Source organism: Cinclus cinclus, chromosome 4 (assembly GCF_963662255.1).
Source record: "Cinclus cinclus chromosome 4, bCinCin1.1, whole genome shotgun sequence".
Classification (NCBI taxonomy): domain Eukaryota; kingdom Metazoa; phylum Chordata; class Aves; order Passeriformes; family Cinclidae; genus Cinclus; species Cinclus cinclus.
This window is the reverse complement of record NC_085049.1, coordinates 27338820-27365288: the sequence shown is the minus strand read 5'-3', so window position 1 is coordinate 27365288 and position 26469 is coordinate 27338820. Positions and strand designations below refer to the sequence as shown.

At 36.4% G+C, this 26469-nt stretch overlaps 1 protein-coding gene across 2 annotated transcripts in view; it reads left to right on the top strand.

The window, feature by feature from the left end:
- KDM7A (lysine demethylase 7A) overlaps positions 1-24624 on the top strand; it is a 61038-nt gene extending 36414 nt beyond the window's left edge. Inside the window, exons 8-20 of one of the 2 annotated variants that reach the window (XM_062491860.1) lie at positions 1885-1972; positions 2709-2815; positions 5411-5502; positions 8501-8590; positions 9495-9704; positions 10298-10422; positions 10979-11133; positions 14277-14374; positions 16728-16873; positions 17013-17221; positions 17556-17641; positions 18737-19013; positions 19611-24624. In XM_062491860.1, coding sequence (XP_062347844.1) covers positions 1885-1972; positions 2709-2815; positions 5411-5502; positions 8501-8590; positions 9495-9704; positions 10298-10422; positions 10979-11133; positions 14277-14374; positions 16728-16873; positions 17013-17221; positions 17556-17641; positions 18737-19013; positions 19611-19705 — 1778 coding nt within the window. In that variant the 3' untranslated portion in view covers positions 19706-24624. Of the gene's footprint in view, positions 1-1884; positions 1973-2708; positions 2816-5410; positions 5503-8500; positions 8591-9494; positions 9705-10297; positions 10423-10978; positions 11134-14276; positions 14375-16724; positions 16874-17012; positions 17222-17555; positions 17642-18736; positions 19014-19610 lie in introns of both variants that reach the window. The other variant, XM_062491859.1, reaches the window with a different exon arrangement.
- Positions 24625-26469: the final 1845 nt, after the last annotated feature.

The following is a 26469-nucleotide window of genomic DNA, read 5'->3' as shown; positions in this document are numbered from 1 at the left end:
AGCACGTTATTTCATCCTGCACTTTCTAGACTGCTTTATTTTTCTCATAGCTCAGTTCTGTACCTGTGAGGTTCAGTGTTTACTGTTCTAGTTCATAGCTTGTGCAGGCTAAGTACTACCTGATGAGGCCCTCTTTGTACTCTTGGCATTCCTGAACAGCCAAAGCTTTTAAAACCATGTATTTCTGGCAATAGATAAAATTAATTGTCCATGTATGTAAGTTCATAGATCTGTGATCTATGAAAGCAGAATTACAAAATGCAAGACTTTATTGTGACTCACAGAAAAAAGTTACTGCTTTCTGAGTAATCAACAGAATCTGAGCTATCACTGTAATGTGGCCATGATGAAAAGTATCATCAGATGATAATTTCTCAGGTGTAGATGTATTTCAACGTGTGTACATGTAAAAAAACACTTCAAATGTGTGTCCATACATGTGCATGTATGTGTATACACACGTACTTACTAATATACATATGATGGAGTACAGCAGAAGAACCTGTAAATTAAACTAGGTTTCGAAACAGGTGTTTAAAAAATGGGAAATTCTGTAAGACAGAGTAAAGACTTGGAAAAAAATAACCCTAATCTCTGGTGAAAACCGCTTGCTGTTTCTGCTTGCACTGATGCTAGTGGTTGTCATAATTATTTTATAATCTTGGAAATATGTTCAGGGTAGTTTTCTCTTCGAAAATTAATCTTGCATGTAGGTGAATAGCATCTACTGGGAGGCTCTTTGGAGTTGCTTAAGAGTTATTCAATATATTCAGTGTGGTCTACACCAGATTTTCATTCCTTGTTACGCAGACCTTGATCAGAAGTACAGCATAAAAATTGCAAGCAGGAAAATAAAAAAAATCAAAATCTTAAGTTGATGCAGGTATGCCATAAAATCGATCATTAGCTGAATTAAGGGATGGATTTAATGGTAGTTTGTAATATGTCATTGTTTGTGATTTGGTCTGATCTTTCCACAAATTCAGAAGAAGCTTGTGTTTGTCCATCTTGCCTATACTCAGTGAAACCATGATGTAGTCTGCAATGTCCAGCCAACTAATCTTGTATCAAAGATCATCTGTAGGCGTGCAGAATCAGAAAAAGGATTGTGACAGAGAAAGTCGGCTTGTCATTTACTTACATTAAAACTCCACAGGATAAATTTCACAAATAACTGTTCTTAATCAGGAAGCTCATGTAGTGTGTTCTTTTGTGTACTTAGTTGAAATTATCCAGTAGTAATTAGCTAGATCGATAGCAAAATGTTGGCCATGCTTTACCATGTTAATCGTGGATTTCCTAAGGACACTATTTTAGTTACGTGACAAACTTTATAGTGTCTAGGCTGGGTTTTAAACTGATCACAATTTCACTTGACTTAGAATGACTGTGTTTAGAATAATTTATGGGACCACTTTTGAATTCCTATTTGAGAAACTTCAGTTTTGTTAAATGACTTTGTGTTGTGTGAACAACCCAGTTACTGTAAGCAGCATGTAAATACTGAAAGATGTAAAATTTTTATTTTAATGACTTGAGCTTTCATTCAGTATATTTTTCTCCTCTGGAGTTGTTTATTATATTTGTGGACTGGAGTGTAAACTTTTGGAATTTTTACTTGAAAAGTTGGCTTTGCATCCTTACTGCCCCTTCCCAGTGATAAATGTTTTCAGCTTAATTATTTCAGAAAATTACAGTTCCACTAGATTTCTGAAAAACTGCAGTTTACATGTTGTTAACGTTTAGATTACTTGTTCCTAGCACAGAATACAAATCTGTTTGCTTTTTCCTTTCAGGAGCAGCGTTTTTACTTACATGTGTATCTAAAAACAGTCTTAGAATAATTCATACGTATGTATTAAGTTTCACAATGTGTCATTTTAGGCTGGATTCACGCTGTGCTCACATCTCAGGATTGTATGGCTTTTGGAGGAAACTTTTTGCACAACCTCAACATTGGCATGCAGCTCAGGTTAGTCTCAGTTCTGGCTGTACTTGTTGCCCTGTAAGTAGGATAATCTTTTCATAGAGATTTTTCTTCATGCACTTAACCAGGATCAAATTGGTACAGGCTCTAACTAACAGACAGTACTGGCATTTTCAGTTAGAATGTGTCAAGCACGTCCTCTTACTTTACTTCTACAAAGTTTGTTTCAAAAGCAAAATGAAGGCTGTGCAAGAATTTAAGTGAATGAAAGGATGAAAAAAAAAGAAAAAAATGTACTTTGGAGATTAGTATAAGTGAGTAAAACAAAACTAAGCAAGCCCAGGTGTGCGACACTGAGTTGAAATGAGCATCCTCAAGTCAGCATTGCTCTAAGGGCAGCTGTATTTAGTTTTTGTCCAAGATGTAGAGCTGTCTTCTAAACATATTGTTTTTATTTATTACAGTGGAATCCCGATAAAATTCCATCTGTTAAAAGATCACACATTGGGTTTGTATCCTAGTTTTATGAAGTCCAACTTTATTCTTAGAAGTGCCGCAGTCAAACTTGATAAGGTCAGAGCCTGAATGAGACCAGAGTTCAATCTTGTCTGTGGTCTTGTTGGGGTTTAACTATGTGGTACTTGACTTCTTTTATTTATCATGACCATGGTTATTTTATTTCATTTTATTTTGGACATTGCGTCAGTTTGAATGATTACATAGTTGAATATGAATTTGATAATTAAAACATTCATGTTTTATAATATTTGCACTTATTCAGGTGTTATGAAATGGAGAAGAGACTAAAAACCCCAGATCTTTTCAAATTTCCATTCTTTGAAGCCATCTGTTGGTTTGTGGCCAAAAACTTACTGGAAACATTGAAAGGTAATGCTTGTTTTAAGAGATGCACATGTATCTGCTTTTATAATTCTTTTTCTCTTAACTGATAATGGACCATGGCATCAGTTTCTTCTCCTAGGCTTCTTTCATATCATTTAAGATCTTTGAATGTCCTTTGATAACCTTTATTTTGAGCAAATAGTTCAATGAAATGATCCCACTAACTTCTATCTATGGGTTTCTTCTTGGTGGCTTCACAGCCAAGCAAAGAAGTTTTCTTGCACCTCTGCAATTTTCTTTGACCTTTGCAGTCACAGTGCCTGTTGTCCTCTGCTCCTGGTTGTGAAAGGAAAGATGTCTGTGAGGGCTTTTATAGGAGCTGATGCATCTTTCATATGGGCTATGTTAAATCACTTATATCTGTGCTTACCCAAGAGGTGTCTCAACAGCCTCCAGTTCTTAACAGTTGCTGTTCTTCGCCAAATTTCCTCATCCATTCCTTAACTGCTATATTTGTACCTGTATATATTTGTGTTTGAGAGCGTGCCTAGCTGACTTCACCTTTTTCTCAAGTATCTTGCCCCTCTGCCTGCTCTGTTTAATCTTAATAATATATTTTGAAGGACAGAAGTCAACCTTCAGAGGAGGCTGCTGAATTCAGCTTCTGTTGTGGAAGAGATCAGAATCCCATGTAATTTTTTCTAATGTGGAAACAGTTACAAGTTACTGAAAATCATCTATTCTCTTTTCAGGAAATCAGAGCACTGAACAACCCTTGTTTCCTAAATGAGCATTTAAAGTCTCAGGGTGACCCTAGAGCAACTCAGAAATCTTACCAAACAGAACAGACTTGCAGAAAATCTTTCCTTCCAGAAGGGGTATTTTTATCTTGAAAGCTGGCTTTGGCTTGTCTCATTCATGCATAGTTAATGTTTACAAACTCATCAGAAGTCATAGGAACTGTGTTCCTGCTGGAAAAGCAATGGAACATGTATGTTTGTGTAAGATCTAGATAACTCTAAGCTGTGTCTAGAATTAGCCCACTTTTCCCTCTCCCCTTTTTCTCCCATGACTCCTTGAGTCCATAGGCTAGGAGCCTGTTGTGGCTTGTGTCTTAGGAAAGAACTGTGAAGCTTCTTCTCATGCTATGTTTAATGTCTGGTTTAGCACATGTTTTGTCACTGAACAATGCTATGACCTATAAACATAATAAAAAAATAAAAATTGATGTTTCCATGGCCTGGGTGAAGTTTATATTGGATTTTTGGCATCAGGACTCATATGAATTAGGTCTTTGCTAGTTGGAATCCATTGTTCAATGAATAAAGGATGATGCCAGTTCAGTTTTGTGGGGTGATGGTGATGTCCAACTGTTAGCAGTACTTCTTAGGGAATACAAGTCAGTAAGCAAAATCAACACAGTACGTCCTTCTATTTCTTTTTATAATATGGTACCAGGGTCACAAATATTTTGATTTTGATTTTTCGTTGGCAGAAAGTGTTTCATGATAAGTATTATTGTATTCATCTAAATATGTTTCTTAATTCTTCAGGTTTCAAAATAGTCAATGTGTGCTGTTGTTAATGCATGCTGCACTCATTAATTAGAATTACTTTTAGTTAATGCAGTTGTTTCTATTGCATCGAAAAAAATCAGCCTGCAGTACTCCATTGTATTCTTAAAATTTTATCAGCTGAGTCAGCTAATGGGCAGGAAGATTGCTGCCAGTACCTCTCATACCCTTTAGCAAGTAGGAACAACTCTTCTTTGAAAGAAGAAGAGTTGTTTACTCACAGAACCTTCCTTTTTCTGCCAGCTTCCTAATACATTATCCATAAGAATAGTGATTTATTATAAAATGAGCCAAATGGTTCTAGTGTTGATCGATTTGCTATTGACAAGTGGAAGTATTTGTCAGGAACATGAGAGAGATTTTAAATCTACTTTTTGCTGTTTATGGAGGATTTGTCTTTTCCCTTCTTTTTTTACTCCCGTGAAGCAAAAGAGAACAAAAAAGAATTGCAATCAGTTGGGAATACCAACTTCCATAAGAAGGGAAGCTTCTGAAGCAGAGTGGTTTCCACCCCTTGTCCCTTTGATTTTGGGAGTAAAACTGATGTAAACCATGTGAGGGAGAACTGTGATAATTAGAAGGGTGATAAAAAATGTTTGGAAAGTGGAAGTGTGCTAGTGTGAGCCATTTGCATATGTATGGTGATAAGCAATGCAAATTCTAATTCAGGGATGCATCCCACGTCCTGCTGTCCCCTTTGACTAAAATATTTCTCAATGAAATAAAAGTGATTTCTTTCTTCAGATATCTTATTTTTTGTTCTGTCTTTTAGATCTGGGTTCTTTTTCCCTAAATGACCTTTAATATTTTGTAAGCTAACCCTAATTCATACAAGAGTAAGTTAAAAAAAGGTTTTATGTAGAATCACTTTAGGGTTGGATTTGTTTTTTATGGTCATTCTTGTGAAGTATGCACACAAATGCAGGATGCCATGTTTCATTTGCTTGCATAGTTTATATTTTACTGTGCTGTTGCATAATGACAACTTTATTGGCTGAAGGGTAGGTATCGTTCTATTGTTTTCTCTCTTGATGTGTTTCTAAATTGGTTTTTGTATCCTTTTTAGAACTGAGGGAAGATGGTTTCCAGCCTCCAGGCTATTTAGTGCAAGGAGTGAAGGCTTTACTTACTGCTTTAAAATTATGGATGAAAAAAGAAGTAAGTATAAGTGATTTTGTTTGCTATGTTCATGAGCTCTGTTCTAATTTAAAACTAAGTGAAGGTCTATGCCCTTTTAAAGTTTAAGTTTATTTTTATCTGTTAATGAGTACTGAACAAGTCAATTGAAAATATATAGTGCTGTTTTGGGGAAGAATCATCATGACAATTTTATATTCCATGAAGCTAATAAAATCTATTAGACCATTTAATAAGCTCAAGTATTGTAGCTGATAGAAGTAGAATCTTGCTTTACCTTAGGATGGGATAAGAATGCCAGAGGATAAGGTGGGGCTTTTTCTCAGGTTTATATAGTCTGTTAATCCTAGTCTGAGGCAGTGGAGGGGTGGAATGCCATGGTGCTTAGCATTTTTCATTCATGTCAGTGGTGTGGAAAGTACATTTCAGCTACACCTGCTGAAGAGTCGTTTTAGATTCAGACTGAGGAATATTAACTTCAGTTGAATACTGTCCTTGCTCAACACTGATTAACCCTTGTAAAAATCCTAAGTATGCCATCAGCACTGCCTTCTCTGGTGCTCTTCTCTCCAGGAAAGCTTGTTTGTTTTGGCACAGAGCTGGGTCTGGTCCAAGTTCATGTGTTTTTTGTTTTTTTTTTTCGTGTGCCTGTGTTAATAAGCCCTCTTGGAACCGGTGTTCCAGGGAAGTGCTGTTCACTGACAGGCAGTGTGGTTCTGAGTGAGGCTATTAATTCTAGTTTGTTGCTGCCTGTGATGCTGCCTTGTTGCAAGCCAGACTTGAACTGGGTCTTTGAGCTATCTCTGCTCTTTCTGCCCACTAATTCTACTTATAAGAGAACTTACTATGCAACACGTGTGATGATTGCACAATGCTGCATCCAACAGTATGAGCTCTGTGGAAGTGAATATGAGGTGCAAATGCAGAAGTGGATTTTGTGTGAAATGTGCTGGGGTCCAGCCTGTGTAGCACTACTGATCCCAGATGAAGCTTTGCTGACCCTCTGAGTTGGTTCTCCAGTGGTCTCTTGGTCTCTGCTGTTCTGGATGAACGCTTGTTAGTGATCAGTGTTGTTGTGTTTACAGGACCTAAGCTGTTAAACCATGTGTGAATCCCAGCCATCTCTGCATCTGTGGCATGGATAATGAGCAAGCCAAGTGATCAGGCTACCGAGCTGAGATCAAACATAGCCTATATAAATCGTTATTTTGATTTGAAATTGCATTTAATTTCCTTTTTTTCCAGATTGCTGTGGTGTAGTAATGTAGCATTTGCGTACTCTCTAGTAGGTCATTAAGTATTTTGATTCATGTGGAATGTGATACATTTTCTACTTCTCTGTGGAAGAAAAATCAATTGCACTTGCTGCATTCTGAATGCTTATTAATGAAACTTGTGAGTATTCCCAAATGACTGGATGAACAGAAACGCCCATTGTGAGGGAAGTGCAGAGCATCAGTGATTCAGCCACAGTGTTGTCTGCTGTCCACCAGCTCTCGTGTTTCATACTTTGCATCCATCTTTTGTGGCTACTGCTTCATCCTGGAGCTAGTCTTGCTGTGCTGCAGCCCATGTGTGTGATAGGTTTGGAGTTGTAGGTAGGTGAGGACCGGAGAGGCTTTGTACATTGCTTGTTTGATCTGCTCATGCTGAGGACTTCAGACAGTTCCTGAAAAATGGCAAATGCATGCTCCTCAAATGAGAGTCCCTCTCATGAGCTTTCACATTGGTGTCATGTAATAGGTCTTTTCAACATAGGTGAATTACCTTAGATGATTGTTTTGTGCCATTTTCTAGAGAATTTCAAACTCATCCTCTTTTGAGAGAGGGAAGTAGGAAGGATTGAATGGTTCTGAAATGACCAATAACTTGATGGAAAAATGTTATAGTTTAGTGACAGAGCTGCTGTTTTCTCCAGGGTGAATGTGTAGAGGTGTAGTACATTCAAAGAATGAACAATGGTAAATAATAGCAGATTATTTAATCTTCCCTGTAGAATTAGGGGCACTGAATTGAATGATATCATGATTATATATTGTTGTTGGTTTTCTTTTTTTTTGGAAAGGGGAGAAGGAATTTGTTTTAATGACTGAGAGGGAGCCAGGTTCAAAGAAACTCACATTCAGTATTGAATTTCTTCTAGCAATCATTTTGCTGCTGAATCTCATTTTTGAAATGTGTGTAGCTGAAAGTGTTTGGGATATTTTCCATTTAAATGGTTGATTACAGGAAATCACGTCAGTCATTCTAGCCTGTGTGTTAAGTGGTGTTTTACCTGTTTAATTCTAACTGAAAGGGTTCTGGGGGACATTTAAACTACATACAAAATATTTTTTGCTAGAATCTAATTGTAGAGCGTTTGGACTTTTGTTGTGTGTGTGTGTATATATATAAAATCTGTCTCTGACATGGTTTCGGAGTATTAAAGGGAACATAAACTTTTACAACTTTCTGTATTTTTTACAAGGAATAGGTTTTTTTCTGAATTGGATTTTCCAACCTCCTAGATATTAAATAAGCAAAGAGGGTAATTTTTAAGAATTGAATGTCAGGAAGATGTCTACAAATCTGCATCTAGATTGCTCATGATTATTCTTGATTTGCTCTAGAGATTAAATTTTTGTCAGGATGAAATTCCCTTAGCCTTTAGGTGTTTTTAAAGTCATGACACTAATGAATGTCAGAAGTATTGCTCTATACTGACCATGGTAGAGAAAATAGAGGTGATTACTGTACTGAAGGTAAAAAAAAAAAAAATTAAGTGGTTGTCAGTATGGCTTTGTGTTGTCTCTTCTTTGGATTCTTGGAGACATTGAGGTATATCTGCTGACTACTAAAACTTGGACTGGAAGCTACTGTATATATCAGTCCTGGCAGTTTGTGGTCATTGTTACATAAATTGATCTGGTTTTTCTTTTGCTTTTATTTTTTTCCCCTTGTATTTTTATTTTATGTTATTTCTGCTTTTATCTGGGAGAAAACCAAAGCTAAGTATCTTTTCTTCTCCCTTTGCATGCAGCTTGTAACAGAACATGCCTTTGAAATTCCAGACAACATTAGGCCTGGGCATCTCATCAAAGAGCTCTCTAAAGTGATTCGTTCTGTGGAGGTAAGAACAGAGGCAACCCTGTGTAAAGCTTCAGAAAATAAATCTTTGAATCAGGGAACTCCATCATAGTTATGCTTCTGATTGACTATATTCACCTTTTAATTTACTTAACCATTCATTTAATAATAGAACATCAAGAGCAAAACTGTTCAGAATACTAAGCTATCAGTATATAAGATAAAGAAAATGGATATTGAGTGCTTTATGCATTTTTTGTTAATTTTTTAGATTTTAATGGTGAAATTATTTGTAGGTTGGTATTTCTAAACTGTAGCTACAACTACTTAAAGCAATTATTGTAAATGTGTTGTTAAAGATTTTAATTCGATATTCTGTGCATATTCCGTTCTCCTGTGTACTTGTTAGTTAGTTCTGGTCCATCTGGTCCAGTTGTCATCTCTTTCGCTCAGTCTTCTGTTTTGTGGCTGTGTGTTATATAATCAGTAGGGGAGGTGGTGTGGGTTTTTTGTTTGGTGGTTGTTTTTTTGTTTGTTTGTTTGTTTGTTTTTGGTTTTTTGTTTTGTTTAGTTTCCCATACCAGTGTTTTGCTCCTTTATTCTTCAGTGATTATTGAGTCTTGAAAAATTCTCACATTTTCATGTGAAGAGAATGGTTCTGAGGGGATGTGATCTGTTGTGTACAATACCCTGTGCTGCCTTCCTGAATAAAATTGTGTGTTTTGGTGGCACAACTCTTGTGGAATAGCATAAAAGCCTTAAATGAGGAAGAGGTGCAGTAGAACTCAACTTTGTACATCAAATCCAAATGAAACATGGAGTTATTTCTCTAAAGTCATAACAATTTTCCTTACGTAATTTACATTAAATTAGATGAATAAGAAGCAGCACTTAAATATGTGGATTTATTCCTCTGAGACTATTCTGAAAAGTGCTTTTAATTACAGGAGGAAAACAGCAAATTAGTTAAAACTCAGGGAATTCTTGGTGTGTCTCCAACTTCACGATCTTCACATGAAACAGCTTCCCCTCACCACTCCAGACGAAGGGTGAGGAAACTGCGAGACCATGCAACCAAAACTCCTTCTAATCTGGACATCCTGGAACTCCACACTAGGGAGGTCCTGAAAAGGCTGGAGATGTCGCCATGGGAAGAGGCAAGTATTAAGCTATGTGCAAGGAAAAACAAAACCAGAGTAGTTTTCTAATATCTGTTGAAAAGAAAATGTTTTTAAGATGCATAGGAATACAGACTAGAACTCTTTGTCACGTTTGATATGGATAGATTGTTTCAGAGTATTTATCAAGTGTAAATTGCTTTGAGCTAAGGAAGTTCTGCATAAGGCAGGTTACTTTCCATTATTGATGTTTTGCTGTCCTTTAAATCAGTTCTAAGATACTAATATCAGGGAGCACATACCCAATCCAGGAGTTGTTGTAGCAATTCCAAGCCCACCTTCTGGCTTGCCCGAGTCTTTTGGTATTCCTCCTCAGGAAACATAAAAGGTGTTTTATAGGGAAGTTGTATTTATTTCAGGGGCTTGAGGAGAGTACAGATGATTCAAGGAAGGAGAAGGCAGAGTCGTCTCCTGAACTTCTTTACATCCAAACATGTTTTGTCTCAGCTTTTTTCGGTTGGTTATCCAGGTGGTAACCACCCTGGTAGTGAATTTAATCTTTTATGGAGTGCAGATGAAATAATGGAGTTCATAGGAATAAATCATAAGCAAAATTATTTTTACTTCTTTAGGATATCACAAGCTCAAAACTGAACGGGAGGTTTAACAAGCCCTTTCAGCCCTCTTCTACAGTACCTGAATGGAGAACAAAAGACAATGATCTTCGCCTTCTGCTGTCAAATGGAAGAATAATTAGGTATAAAGGATTGCTTGTGGATATTTTTTTCCTGGTCATTATGGTCTGGAGTATGCGAATTGTTAATATTTCTATTTGTAGAGCTCTTAAGTTCTTCCCAGTAAGAGTCACGTTAGGAGTACAGAAGGAATGTCTGTGTCTGCTGTCCCCTAGTGGAGCCAGAGTTGGGGAGTGAAGAGGAAGGGATTCTTTGCATGTTCCTTGTTACAGCCTTTCATTCACTTGCTCACTGTGCTGAAGGGAGTGCTTCAAAGTAGAAAAAGTCAGTTTGTATCTGTCTGTAAGAGTGCTTCTCATTAAAAGTACTCTGGTGTTAAACTTCTTATCTTTATGGAAATGACAGTTGTATAGGAAGAAAATGGGAATACCTTCAATTCAGAATGAAGAGATGAACATAAGAGAATAAGATGAGCATAAGAGAATATTACTGTTATATCTTGAGAATGGGTTGTGAATAATGAAAGGAAAACAGTTGCTTCAGGTTAAGTGCAAAAACTGACTTATTTATTTATTTATTTATTTATTTATTTATTTATTTATTTTCCCTTGTGAGAAGAGATGAGAGACGTCCGTTTACAGATCGAAGTCTTTACACAGCAGACAGTGAAGATGAAGATGACAGGACAAGGTCGAAAAAGACAGCTGTTAAGGTAGAAGACGAGCCCTCAGGATTTGAAGAAGGGAATGCAGATGCCCAGAAACCACTGAACAGTAAGATTGTCTCCAAATCCTGTCAGTTGAACATTTTGATTGTCTCAATGAGGACTAAACTACTGTTCATAATATTTCAGTCAAACTAAGTATAAAGAGGATAAGGAAATAAATCAGAGGAGCAGTATTAGAATTTACACGAAACTTTTCTTAAATATTATCTGTCTGCTGAAGAAGCTAACAGGGTAGAGATGAAAAGTAAAACTCACTTTTCTATGTTAGTGCTGTCTTGAATGTTATGGACAGCATTTCTTGCAGTGGAGATTTAATTGATGTTCTTGTTGAATATTTATTACTCTAGGTCTGCTTCATAATGTAAGAATGCTGATGTAATTTTGTTTTTAAAACCAAAATATACCTCATTGTGAAAAGCTCATCGCATCATTTCACAGTAGAGAATGAAAGATCTTAATACATAGCTAATTTAAAACCTTATATTTTACTTTTCCTGTTCAATTTGGCAGTTTCATTGTTCGTACAGTTTTGTACGTTTTACTAATGAATTGTTTCATTCCATACAAGTGGTAAGACATAATTTAACTTTAATAAAATCTTACACATTCAACCTTTGTAATCGGCAGGATTAGGAAAGAATTTAGGCCATCTGTAAAACACTTTAACTCCACTTTCCAGTGCTTTAAACCACCCTTCACTAGGAGCTAATCGTTTTTGGTCTGTTGGTAGCCTCAAGCCCTCCTGCCCAGTGTTCAGCAGTGATGATCACACAGGGTGTTAATAAAGTATCAATATTGAATGCCTGTTGCCAATGCCTATTTTTAATTGCACTATCTGTGCGCAGATAGAATTAGTCCTTGACATAGCTGTTCAGCTGTCTGCTTAGTTCTGTGTCACGTCCTTTCACAGTAGAGCTGGAAAGGACTCAGAAGGTAAACTGAAACTAGGAAACTGAAGTCAACATTTAAAGGATAAGACTTCTTTGGAGGCTTACAGTTCCCTGAGTTTACTGCACAACAGTCCATAGCATTTGACTCTGCTGTCAGCCTGAATAAAACATTTAATTATTTTCATTAACAAAGCCAACTATAATCCCTGTTGACTGTGCTTCCAGATGTCACAGGACAGTATTAAAAAACTTGCACATGAAAGAAGTCTCTTGGGTATTCTTGCAACAGGGCAATCAGCTTGTTGAGGGGAGGCTTACTGTAGTGGTTGGCCATTTATTAAACTAAGTAAATTAAATTTTGCACTTGAATACAGAGAAGCTGTAACTTTTCTTCAAAATTACTGCTCTTATTTGGTAGAGAATGAATATGGCAGTGAGTATCTAAATGTATTAAATGTACTTAGAACTAGAAGTGAATGTTGAGATTGTTCTTCCAAAAATTGAGCGCTCAGGACTAGTGCTGATATTTTAAATTGAATATTGAGAGTCTTCAGACTTCCCTGTTACCTATTTTACCTTAACTGAGTCTCTAGAGAGAGAGGGGAAGGCATTGTCCACAGAGAATTCCAGAAGAGGAATTACCTGTTTGTATAACAGCTGCCAACTTACACTGTTCTTCCTGGGATTGAGGCCAAGAGGAATGCCCACAGACAGATGCCTTTAAAGAGATCAAACTCTTATCTAGCTTTGTGTGTCATGCCAAGATTCTGGTTTTAAATGGTAACCCAGTGTTAGCAGAGGGACAAAGATCAAGCGCTGTCCTTAATTGAGCAAGATACTTTGTGTAGATGAAGGGAAGGTGGTTTGAAGTTTTTCTTAATTTGCAGTGTTTTAGCCTGATCTCACAGACAATAACTACTATCATTCACCAATTTTGGGAATATTCCTCCTTGTCTCTGGAGGCATACAGAGCCATATATTTTTTTGGAAAAGAGTAGTCTAAAGGAAACTTCTTTTGGTCTCTAAAATGATGTTTTCTGTATTGTTTATGCTGTTGCTTATCCTAGAAACTTATCTGCCTTTTTGAAATGAGCCAAAGGCATGAGTTATCCTCAGAAATTCCTTGAGTTGTTTTGGACTGCATTGTTCAAAATATTAATCTTATTGTTATATGTTGAACATTACTTTATATAACTTAATTTCCTGTGCAGTGGTGTTACTTACTTAATGTGCTTGGATATTATTCATGGTTCTTTTCTAATACTATCTTAAGTTTAGTTAGTCTTCTCTAGCTTTTGGTCCTAGCTGTTCAATTTACTCACTTTCTGATGACAGGTCTCATGTTAGCTTTTTTTCTGACTCTGAAAGTAATTATCACTGTGCAGTGTTTAGATATCAAAAATATCCCTTGAAATAGATTCGATGCCCAATTGTGATCTTTGCCACAGTCCTCAATAGGAGCAAACCTCAACTAGAATTGCAGTGTATACATAGTTACAGGTACATCCTTTATTCTTGCATAATTATAGTTAGGAAGAATTCTTCTATGTGGTTCTTCTATGTGGTTTCATATAAAACTATGCTGAAAACAAACCAACATTTCAATTTTACTTGTCTTCATTCTAGAGTTAATTTCTGATTTGTGCAGCTTTGCTTTCAGCATTGTTTTGTGTGAAACTATAAACACTTTCCAAGTGATGTTTCTTTCTTTAGACCCTATTTTCTTGACACATAGTCATAATTCTTTTACCCTATTTTGCTTTTCTCCAAAAAACTTGTGCTACCTGAACTTCACATTGTCATCTTTAACAAATTTATACTTAATCAAGGTTTTTGCCAGTAGCCTTGACACAGGTATACATACAGCTCACTGGCCTTGAGCCTTGGAATCCGAACACTGAGAAATGTGTTTCCTGCTAGTGGTTCTTTGGGACAAATGCAGTCTTTTAAGAGTATGTGCTGATGAGAACTGCTCTGAGTCCAGCCTGTACAAAAAAGCAGAAACTGCCCAAGGTGCATATCTGGAGTGGGTGCTCTATGGGAAGGAAGAAACATCAACTCCTGCTGCAACTAATTTCTCTTCCTGTCTTTATCTGCTCAATTGCTTGAGGAGTCTCTTGGTCAGCAGTAGATCTTATTGTTGTCCTAAGCAAACCTGTGAACCAGAGCAGTGTGTGCATTAGGTTTTGTTTACAGACTGTTAAATACGAAATGTGTGTTTCTTGGGTTTCGCTTCAAAAATAAGTGAGTATTAATGTAGTAAATGTTGTGTGTTACATTTTAATTCTTCTCTCTGCAGTGTTCTTTGAAAGTGTGAAATCAGAACTCAGGAATGGATCCTCAGAGTACTCTGATATTTCTGATTCAGAAGAATCTGAGCCTGATTGCACTACAGAGGTACAGCTAGAAAAAAATCTCAGAAATCAATGAAGCAATTAAATATAATTTTGCTCATGTGCTTCAGATTTATCTAGTCAAAGTTTGTGTTAAAGCAGCAATGACAAAGTATTCAATTCTTGTTCAGATTAATATCTCCGACAATGTGCTGCTTCATTCTTCATTTATTCTAGCATTGAGAAAAAAGATAAGATACGCTATCTTGCCAAGTTTTATATTCTTTGTCATTGAGGTGGGATTGGCAGAGGATGAGCCGTGCTCTGGAGCAAGCAAAGTCTGGAAAAAGTCAGATCCTAGTTGCTTTATTTATTTCTTTAATAGCAAGTCTAAATGCCATCATTCAAATTATGAGTATCTGGCACACAGTTTCATTTTAGAGCATGGTTAATAGGAAACAATCTTACAGGTATTCAACCTGTACAGGCAAACAACCTGAAGTGGCTAAATCCTGTTCAGGGATTTTAGACTATTGGAAATAGATGAGAAAATCCTCCATTTGAGGATCTTGATTGTTGTGATTTCTTCAGAATTAAATGAAATATGAATGCACACATATGTATAGATATTTATAAACACATTTTTAAGACAACTTCTAGAACTTAGAAATGTGTGTATGCGTCTATAAATACTTGAATTATTTTTTCATTTGCACATTGGGTTTGTACTTAGTAATTTAAGTTTTTATTGGTTAGCAGTAAAGTGAATTGATTACCTCACATTTGTGTTTCATGCTTCTGGAAGGCTAATGCCTTAGTCTGCCTTTCAGCTGTCAGCCTGTTATTTGACTTTAGAAGAAGTCTTCAAATTCTTACTTTTTCTATGGTGGTCAAGATTTTATTTTATACTTTCTGTCTTTCATCATTACCTAATCTAGATGTTGGAGTAAGTGATAGGAACCTTCATGGTGTAGTTTCTTCTGGTTTCCTCAACTACACTGCAGATTTGGCGCAGAAGGTTGCCTTTTCTAAGACACAGAATCAGTAGTTACTCAGAAGTGATATATTTTATCTTCACAGGAGAATATTAACAGTTTTGTATGACTTTGTAAATGAATACAAAAAAAAGTTTTATATTGTTTTATATTTATTTATTTTATTTTTTACTTACTATTTATATATTTATTTTAGTTTTATAATGTTTTATATTTATGCTATACTTACTTTCATAGTTCGTTACATATTCTCCTTTTAATTTTAATTTCTAGTAGTATCTAATGGAGTAACTTTTCTGCGTGTTGAAATTTGTTTTTTGTAATGACATATCCAAAATTAATTCTCTCACTGGCACCTGTAAATCCTTTAAATGTTTTTTATATTGTACTGAAGAGGATCTTAAAATAATACCCTTATTACTAATACTGAATCATATATAATTTAATTGCCTGGTTGTGTCACTTTCTAAGGGTCAAAGATTAGGAAGCTGCTCATGTGAATGAAACTATTGTATAAAAATAATTATTGGTGATGAAATGCACTTCATTCATTCCAGTTCTGTTTTTGATGATGGGGATAATGGAATCAGTCTTTAAGGATTATGACTCCTCCGTGTTCTGATCTTCCGTTTTCAAAACCTCTGCTGAGTGTCACATATATTCTCTGGCTTGAAAAAGCAGTTGTGATATTCTCTGTACTTATTGAAGATAGATGAGTCTGAGTTACCAAGATGGAACATATCTACTGTAGCCTTGCTTCCTGTCAAGGCATATTGAGTCACATAAGGTTGCTCCACCTTGGAGAAGCTCCTGCCTATACAGGCTGTAATCTCAGCAGGAGCTGAAAAGCTCTTTCATTCATAAATGAGGCTCTGCCTCTGTAAGAGAGGCAACAGCTGATGTGTCTCTGTTCCTACTGTCTTCTGGATGTACCTGAGAGCATCTGTCATTCATCAGAGATGGTGCTGTTGAAGGTTGTATTTTGTGAGAGCAGGAACCAGAATCAGTTTCCTGGGGCAGAATGTGGTCTGTTGTTCATAAGTCATCAGTTCTGTCTGCTGCTTGAAACCATACTTCCATATTTTTCCCTGTACTTTGAATATTGAAGTTAAGAATAATTAATGCTCTCATTAAAGAGAATGCAGTGATTTGTGTATGGTGTAATATGTGTGGTGCTTTATAAAAAATGGATTCTGGAAATGCTTTCTGTATTGTGGAAGATGTACTTACCAGTATTACAGAATATGAATGTATAGCATCTCAGCCACTATACTCAAGTGAATTGCATTCTGGGTACTATAAGTATAAAAAAAAGTTGGACCTTAAAGCTTTCGAATTCTGCACTTAGCATAAATTAAGTTAGAGTCTCCACTTAGGAAATCTGGTGGCCATTCTGCATACTGTGTCCTCTTGTTTCAGCAGAAGGATTCCTCCACAGAGGAGTCAGAAAGCTCAGGTGATGAAGAGAAGCAGGAAGTAACATCAAATTTCAAAGAGGAATCTAAGGTCACAAGAGACCTTTGTCAAAGTACCCAGAAGCCATCCAGAAATGAAACTCCCAGTAAAAAGTAAGCACATTCTGGGCATTTTTTATAAACTATTATACCTTCTAGCATATATTTATGGTTCTACTTTATAACAATGTAAAAATCAGTCCTTCAAAGTGTTCTGTTTTGAACTGCTTACTACTGTCTTGATTTTTCTTAGGGAATGTCCTACCTCGACAAGTACAGAAGAAGAAGCTATTCAGGGCATGCTTTCTATGGCAGGATTGCACTATACTACATGTTTACCAGGTCATACTCAAAGCACAGACTGCACAAATAAAAGAACCTCTCTTCAGGAACACAGAAGCTACCCCAGGAGTCGGCATAAAGACAGACAGCCATCTCAGAGCCACAAAACTATAGAATGTGGTAAGTATCTGAACTAAGAACACTGCTGCTTCCTGCTTTTGGACACAGTGCTCAGAATAGTCACTTAAAGTTGCATTTTTAGATTTGTAGTTGTTAGATTAGTAGTTTGTAAATAAATCAGACTGATATTTAAAAAGGTGTATTCTGTGGTTTTGCTTTGCTGTTGTTTTTTTCTATAAGTAAATATTACTTCTGAAAACCGGGCCAAATTAACTTGTCATCAGAATACACTTCCTAATATTTCTATCTAAGTTTTGTGGCATCCCTACAAGAATGAGGAAGTTGTGGCTAGATGGAAAATACTGAAATTTAAGCTTCTTGAAATTCTGTTTAGGTATGTCTGTGAAGGAGGAGGGAGGAGACTTGGGAACTTCAGCATGGACTAGACACCTGAATGAAGCTTCGAGATTTGCCTCTCAGGTAAAGCAATACTTAGAACATATTGAACACATTTTTCTAGGAGGAGAGATCATGAAATTGTAAGTACAGAAGGCATGGTGAACAGGTCTTTACACACTGTGTATCTGACAGATACTTCTGATTCTGGTAATTGGATTATTTTTGTTATGCATTTTTTCACTGTTTTTGTTTTGGGCTTTTTCCTTTCAAATTCTTTTCTCTCATAGTGCCTAATACTAAGGTGTTCAGGTCAAGATCTTGAAAAATAAAAATGCGAGGAAGCTTTTGTTGTTTATTCATTGTTATTCCCAGCCAGAACATTTGAACAAGTGGAACATATTGATAGCATATATAGTAAAGATACTTGCTTAGGAAATTGGTACTGCTTAACTTGAGTTTTCAATAGCTAGCAGGTAGGAATGTTTTTGTTTTGTGATGTCCAAATGGACTCCAGCAAGGAATGAAAGGTTTTGTGTCTTACACTCTGAGCTTTTCTACAGTGTGAAAACTATACTTCACTGTGATACTGTACTTTTTTAGTATTTCCAAACTTCTCTGTATTAGAAAAATTAATTACTAGAACAACTGAAGTTGCAAAATTCTAGCCATTGAATAGCCCTGTTTTTAACTGCATGCTTTTTTATAGTGTTTGCTTTCTAAGAATAACTAACTACAGGTACTCCTTTACAGTTTGTAATTCCCAATTTAGCATTTATTCTTTCATCAGCTGAATATTGAAAACAAATTACTTAGTAAAGTAGTCAGTGATGATGATATGGCTTGTCATAGTGGCTGGTTTAATCAAGAACAATTGTGTTTGTTTTCTTCACTGCAAACTGACAACAAAAAGTAGAGAAATTGAATACATTAGTATGTGTACTTAAACTGTAGCATTGCCCTCGGGTGCATATGGAAAAGCTTGCACAGAAACTATGTTGCATGTTATCTTTAAGAGGTATCTGATCTGTAAGAAATGATGGACTCATGAAATGGCCAGATACTGGTGGAACTCTAATACCTGTTTCAAAGACACAGCAGTATAATGGGAAAAAATGGAATTAACCTGTAGCCAGAAGCTACTAACTTGTACATCTTTTCTTGTCATTTCCATACTAGGATGCAAATAAAACTCAAAAATATATCAAGAAGGAGGCTGCATCAGAAGCCAGCTTTAAGGTTCAGGAAAACAGAAGCGTAGTCCACAGCAACAGCTTGAGTTTGCAGCATGGCAAATACACACGAGACTCCAGCCTGATGCAAGCAGAATGTCAGCTGAGTGATGGCAGCCTGAGCCCTGACAGGCCCTATGGTGAAACATCCCTGTCTGTACCACTGCACCCAACAAAGAGGCCAGCATCAAATCCACCCCCTATCAGCAACCAGGCAACAAAAGGTAATGCTTTTCTCCATCCCCTTGCCCAGTCGGGCCAGGGGAGGGGAGTAAAACACTACATGCAGAAACTGAGTAAAGGACAGGATTAGACCTTGAGGAAAAACCCAAAGTGAGCTTGCTGTGGACACTCAGATTTTGGCACAGAGTATAGGGAGGTGGAATTGAGAGATCTAACTGGCATGAATGAGATTTGCTTATTGAAATGGAGGTTTAGAAACTCTTAACACTTCAGAAATAGTCTGATGAGAATACTATGTAGGTTTTAGTTTCTAGTTTATTTTCTGTAATTTACTTAAGGGAATAACTTGAGTAAAATTCAGGAAGCTCAGTTTAAGTTTCTCCCTACTACACCCACTGCCCTTCATAGTCTGGGAGTACTTGTAAATAATATACTCATTTTATTTATGATAATTCTACCCAGAGTTTAGGGAAAACAGTTCATGAGGGTATTTATTTAACTATTCTGGTTTCCTATTTGCTTTTCAGACAGTGAAAACTTTGCCTGCTTCTGCTTGAAAGCTGAGTTTCACCATTGTTCTGCAATGATTAAAATTAATTCTGAAATTCCTGACTGAAGTCCTTGCTTGCGTTTTTCAGGCAAACGTCCAAAGAAAGGAATGGCAACTGCAAAACAGCGCCTTGGGAAGATCCTGAAGCTGAACCGGAATGGCCATGCACGCTTCTTTGTTTAATGTAGCTGCTACTTCTACTACTGCTGTCTTTCCTACACAGACCAGTATTGAGGGCAACAGAGCCTGGAGCTGCTGTTATTCCTCTGCTTGAAGCAGACCTGCATGTACCATAGAAAACACTGCCTGATGAACAAAAGAAAGAAAGAAAGAAAAAAAAAAAAACAAAAAACAAAAACACATAAAAAAAACCCAACCCAATGCTGCATTTTCACTGTGCCACACCTGCTCAGCAATAACCATACGGGAACGGGGAAATCTTCAGAGAGACATGGACTGTGAGAAATAGTCTCTCATCAGGGCTTGAATATCATTTGTTGCTGGTAGTTTCTGACCTAAATTAATGAGGGGAATATGATGAAGGTGGTTTATCAATAATTTATTTCTGATAGATTTTTCACAACTTTAAAATTCATTTAAGAAACTATTTATTTGGAAGACTTTTTCTGGGGGGGGTTATTAATTTAGATTTAATAATGTGAAAGTTTTAAATTGTTTTGATAATGTGTGTTTGGTGCAGTGGAGAGCCACATTAATTGTGATTAGTCTGGACTCCTAAATTTGATATTCAGGTTATAGTCTTAAATAGGGGTGAGATGCATTATTAATTATTTTTTAAATTAAGGCATAAGGAATCTTATTTTTTTTCCTGCTTTTTGTAAGCTGTCGGCTGGGCTTCTGTTAACTTGCAAGTTGCATATTCTCTGCCAGCTTGATTATTTTTTGACCTGTCCTTTTTAATATCAAATTTATTTATTTAATGGACTAGAAGAGACTCCTGAAGACAGAAGAATTTTCTTGTGTCAGTCCAGTAGCTAACTTGTTTTGAACTGCACCTCTTTCCTCCAAATCTGAGTACGTATTTTCCTCCTGATGATCTGTCTGTGATGATTTTCTTCTGTAAAAAGACTCCCTGAAATTGTATTTCTACAGGTTATTTAAGAGTGGGTGCAAAGGAGGAAGACCTAATAGATCTTTTGGAGGAACGAGGATATCAGTTAAGATAAATGTTTCTTCAGAACAGTTGCTCTCAAATAACTCATAAGATTCACATTGCAGTCATAAGATTTGGCATTTTACTTAATGTAGCATGGAAGAAGCATTAAAGTGTTTTTATTGTACGTTAAACACATTTTACTGAGGAGTCATGAAAGCAGGAGAACGTGTGTTGCTTTCAGAGCTGGGCAAGACAGCAAATTAAAAGTCTTAACTGGTCCATATATTATAAGCATTTAAGTAGCTTACTTGTATCAGAACGGTCATTTGTGTCAGGCTTCATACAGAGCTGATCGCAAATGCCAGTTCTGAATTACTGTACATAATTTTGATTTTAAATTTGTATTTTTCTGTAATATAAAATTAAATATTTAACTTTAGAGGGACGGGGATGAAGGCGGAAAGGGGAATACTTTTACTTGATTCTGGAAAAAGGGCATTTTGCAGGGTCCAGCCAAAATGTAAACATTTATATGCTAGTGACAACAATATTATTGGTTGGTTGGGGTTTGGTTTTTTTGATGGGTAAGAGTAAAAATATCCCTGCATAGCTGTCCAAGTCATCAAATTGATTTCAGTTTTCGACACCAATTTTTCCTTCCTCCATATCCTATACTGGAATAATTTTATCTTATGGTTAAAAAACAAAGTCAGTTTTGTTTTCTAGAATATTTGTGCAGAGTTACTTTTGTTTAGGCTAGATTATGAATACCTTCAGAAGTTTGTGGAAATAGTTCTGATGTCATATGTTCTTTATTGCTGCAGGGTGAGAACCAGTTAGCACTATGTTATCCTGTTTCTAAATGGAGAAACATCAAAATACAGTGCCACTGCAAAAAAAGTCAGGTAGCTTTCATACCTTTACTTTGTCCGGAGCTTGAAAATTAGTCTAGGAATGATTTTTGCAGCTCCACTTTTATGTTAGGATGACTTAACTTTTTCTGTGACTTGTATGGGCGAATTTTTAAGCTTTTTTTTGTTTTGTTTATTTGCTAATTAATGTTTCACAAAACCAAGTTTTTAGTCTTCTTAATTTTTTAAAATTTAACACAAGTTATCAATCTTTAGAATATTGGGAATGGAGGTAGTCAAGGATTTCTAAAATGCAGAAGATAAGCTAAGAAGTATTCTACAGGTGCTGAAAATGACTATAAGGATTTGCTGTTCTCAGGTGCTATGTTTTCTAGATGGAAATAGTTAAAAGAATTTAACTATCTTCTAATATGTTCTCACCAAAGTAAGTCAAAGAAATAAACTTTGTTGTCAATATTAGTTGAAATTATATACCCATATAAATTTTCGTTTAAATTTGAGCAAGTGGTTTAATGCCTGCCAGGTTTTGGAAACAGTTTTAGCTTTAGCATATTGAACCAAATTGTTTCCTTCCTGCTGGCTGTACAATTTCTAATGATAGAAAATTCCAGTTTAGGGCAGCAGTCAGATTCAGAGCAAAATAAAGAATGAGTCTCTCTCCTTAAAGACAGATTTTTGTCTGAAAGGAAAGTATGCCAGAATAGAATCTGGAGTAAGGAATTTTAAAATAGAGTATGCTTTCTTGTACATGTGATGGTTTATACACAGTCTGTTTTCATCCATGCTATTTATCTGTATCTTAGTGTTGAAACATAGATATGGCTGGACCCATATATATTATTTCTTCTTGGTTTTATCCTTTCTTTTACTCTAATTTTCTAACTTTTTTTTCCAAGTGGCTCTCCGCTGTCAAGAATTTATGTAATAGTCTCTTTACAGGCTGTCAACAGGCAGAGGTTCATTCCCATTTTCTTCAAATAACCATGCTTCCAGCAGAAGTTATATCTGATGTTCTAGCTCAGAGCAAGTAATTCAAAAGAAATTGCCATGTTGAGCAGTATTTAAAAAAAGAAAAAAAAGAAAAACAACAAATGGAAAAAAGAAAACTGGTAGCTCGTGAAGAGGATGTGGTGACCTCTCTTGTTTTGTGTACTTGTATGTAGAGATATATTTGTTGTGTTCTAGCTGAACTCACTTCTGCACCAATCTTTCTGTAGATGGACTGAACCATGTGTTGTTGTAGTGGAGAGAAAAAACCCAATTTTTTTCCTTGCTGTCTCACTTGGGGTGGAAGAGGGAGGGAGTAGGGAACACTGGCTGGACAGCAGCGAATTATGCCTGCTATGGTAACTTGTTTTCAAGGATAATCTTCTTTGAAAAGTCAGAGAACTTGCATTTGGCATAAAACTCAATCTTTTTAAAATTTTTTTATGTAGGCAGGACAATAGGAAATGAAATATTGTAGGGATTTTCCCACTCTCAAGTTCTCACATTCCTACAATAGCAAAAAAAAAAAGAAACAAACATGAAAATGGAAAGACCACCTAGAAACTATATTGAAGACTCTTCCCAGCAACTTTCCCTTTTCTTCTCCTACTATACTTGCTAATAAACCCTGGCTACAGGGTAGCCTTTGTTGACCTCTGAGGTAGATAACCTATGCAACCTATAATACTCTACATGAATTCATTCTTAAAGAGAATTTTGGAAGAGTTAGATGTTGAGAGTTAAAATTTTTTTCTGATCAAAACAGGGGTTTTGGGGGTTTTGATTTTATTTTGTTTTTTGGTGGTTGAAGTGCTTGTGTTACCTTTGGTAGAGATGTAAGAGAGCACAGTGTCATGACCACATTTTCAGCTTTAGCTTTCCCTGGGCTTTGCTCTGAGGCATAAGCTACCTTCACTCACAAGACCATGAAGTTTCAAGTGTTGAAAATTTTTGCAGGATTTCTGAGGCAGAGCAGGTGAGAATCTTGCCTACCCCCTTTTTGGTAGCTGTGGAGACTAAGCAGAGCTGAAACTAGAATGACCCAGTGACTAGTGCCCTCTTTAGGCTTCACATGCCCACCTGTCCTTTCACACTCCCACCACGAACCCCAAGCCTTGTGTCTTTCCAGAGTGTCATTCACATAATACTTCCAGACCATGAGAAGCTGTTTGTAGTTCTGGGGCTGATTGAGCCCAGTGCTACTCTTTGACAGAAGAAATACAAATGGAACCAAGGGCCTTACTGTTTATTGTTAGACAAGATGAAAAGCTGCAACATCCATTTTTCCAGAAAATAAACCCAACAAAAAAAACACCCTGGTTAACCCTCTTTGTGGGAGAGAATGAATGATAAGTCATGAAGTTGATGGGAAATGAAAGTAGCACTGATAAGGAGATGCACGTTCTTCATAGGCTGCATTTCTGTTTGGAAAAAAAAGGACTTTTTCTACTTTTAATATAAATTAAGCCATAAGAGTTTCATGCTGTGGGAAGGGAATGAAAGGGATCACTTTAAGAGATTATATTGATATGTATTGTCACTTCTGCTGAGAAATGTCTATTGCTGCCAATGCTTTGGTGAATCTTTTTTTTTAAAAAAACAAACAAACAAACATGGAATTTGAAAAAAAAAAAACAAACCATGGGGCTAGTTCTTGGCTATATTTACTAGTTTTGTAGTAATGTTTTGCTGGCCCATATGTTTTTTTCCTCCTTTTTCTACTCTCATAGTCTAATTTCTATCTTTCCTTCTTAATGTTTCTGAAAATATTAGCTTGTCTGCTCAGTAGGGGTCGGTGTATGTGTGTCTTCCTTTTTACAGAAACGCACTACTGTGTTAAGTATTTGGCTGGGAAATGGGATGCTGCAGCTTTAAGAGCATTTTTTCAATTCATAACAGTATTTCCCATCCTCTTTTGCCTGCAGGCAGGGAAAGTGTATGTACAGTATTTATTTTGTTTTGATTTTACTTTAAATTTGTAAGTTTCTATAAGTAGTTCACATTGATTATTCTAGGGGAGAACAAGTGGCTTTGTTTAAATTTGTATTTGATATTCATAGTTTCCACTTTCTGTACTTCAAAATACTGAAATTAAAAAATTGTATGCTTATGTTTTGATTTTAGCACTCGAAAGTGTTTAATTTCTTCAGGCTTTTGCTCATTTGCTTCAGTGTAAATACAGTAAAATGTACAGAATATCATCAGGAGAAAAATGCTTTTCTAGATCCAATCTCTGTGCCCTTTACTTGTCACATTTTAAAGAAATTTTGTGGCAAAATGTGAGGGAATAGTCTCATACTTTTTTTCTTTTTTTCCAAGTGCAAATTTAATTTTCAATCCAAGTATATTATATGGCAACTAAATGCATTTTGTGAAGATGTGTATATTCTTTTTGAATCCTAATATAAAAAGGAGATGGAAGTGTTTGTGATTGATCATATTATCAGATTTAGATCTGTAAGAAGGGTGTCAAATGGTATTTTTGTATTCTTGCTCTTGGTTTTTGTTCAGGTTTGTCTCATGCTACTGATGCCTGACTCAACTCTTGATTTATTGGTTGTTTTGGTTTTTTCTTTTTCCTTGACGCATGTGCAGCTTCTGGAAGAAGAGCTTTCTCTTTCACACTTACATATGCTTAGCCATATTTGCTTTTGTCCTGGAGGACTTCCCTGCTGACTTTTCCCTCCAGACATCATCATCGTCATCATCATCATCATCTGGTTTGCAGCTGCCAGTGCTCCCTGTTTTGATTGCTGTGGCAGTGCAGTGCTTGCATGTGGGTGCTTTCCTAGGGGATGTGATGAAAGCATGGCTGCCCCCCCTGCAGCTTGGTTAAAGCCTTTTCCTCTGCCCCGCTGACCTGCTGCATGCTGTGCTGAGGGTCATTCATGGGAGCCTGAGATAAATGGTGCACCAATGGCATTGGAAGAATCAGCTGGCAAAAGGCTTTGAGGTCAGCATCCTGCTCAGCTGCTCAGGTTTACTTCTTAGCCTGGCTTCTAGTTTACAGAGAATTTATGGTTGACTATAATGGCTAGAAGATCTGTTCATTGACTTAATTGTGCCAGGTGCTTTACAGAAAAAGAACAAGAATGCTGACTTCATCACACCATGCCCTGTTCAATGGAACAGTTAAAAACCCATGACAAACTTGGAAATTTTGTGGCCTAAAGTTTAAAACATGATGGTGTTGCTGATTTGGGAGGCAGGAACTTCTATGCTGTTTCAAAAACCAATGTCATTTGAGTGGGGGGAAAAATCATGACTCAGATACAGGGGTTGATGATGAAATATTTATATGTCCAGATATCTGTTCCTGTGGATTTTGACATGCCTTTACATCTTTTCAATTAATGTGTTAAACTGATTTGAAATTTGGCTAGCCCAAGATTTGCCAAAGATCTGAAAGAGTGTTTTTTCTGTCAGAGCAACTGTGTATATTGAAAAGGTCGTAATCACTGTGATTGAAGGGCAATTCTACAACCTATGCATTTCCATCGAACACTCACCTGGATCTGCCACGTGCAACTCACTGCTCATAGTAATGTTTTGGTCTTAAAGTGATTGTCTTAAGAGAGCTCCTCAGTGGGCCACAAATAAAAAGTTTTACACCCACATAAAAACCTACACAAGCAACTTCACTATTTGCCCTTTTGTTTGTTTTTTTTGCCAGTTGCACTTCAGATTTTTTTTTTTTTTTTTTTTTTTTTTTTTTTTTTTTTTTTTTTTTTGGTCTCAGCTGTTTAGTGGATAACAGGATAATACACTGGAAAGCATATGAAATGAGATCTCAAGTGCGCTTTAAATACTGCTGGATGGCCTTCAGCAGCTGGAGCCATATTTTCCTTAAAAGTCAGATTTTCTAACTTTTCTGTTCAGTCAGTCTTCTGCTGTTCTGTTTGCAGAGAATGGAGAAATACTTATCTGGATTATTCTTTCCTGAGGGACAGATGGATTTTAAAGATTTCAAG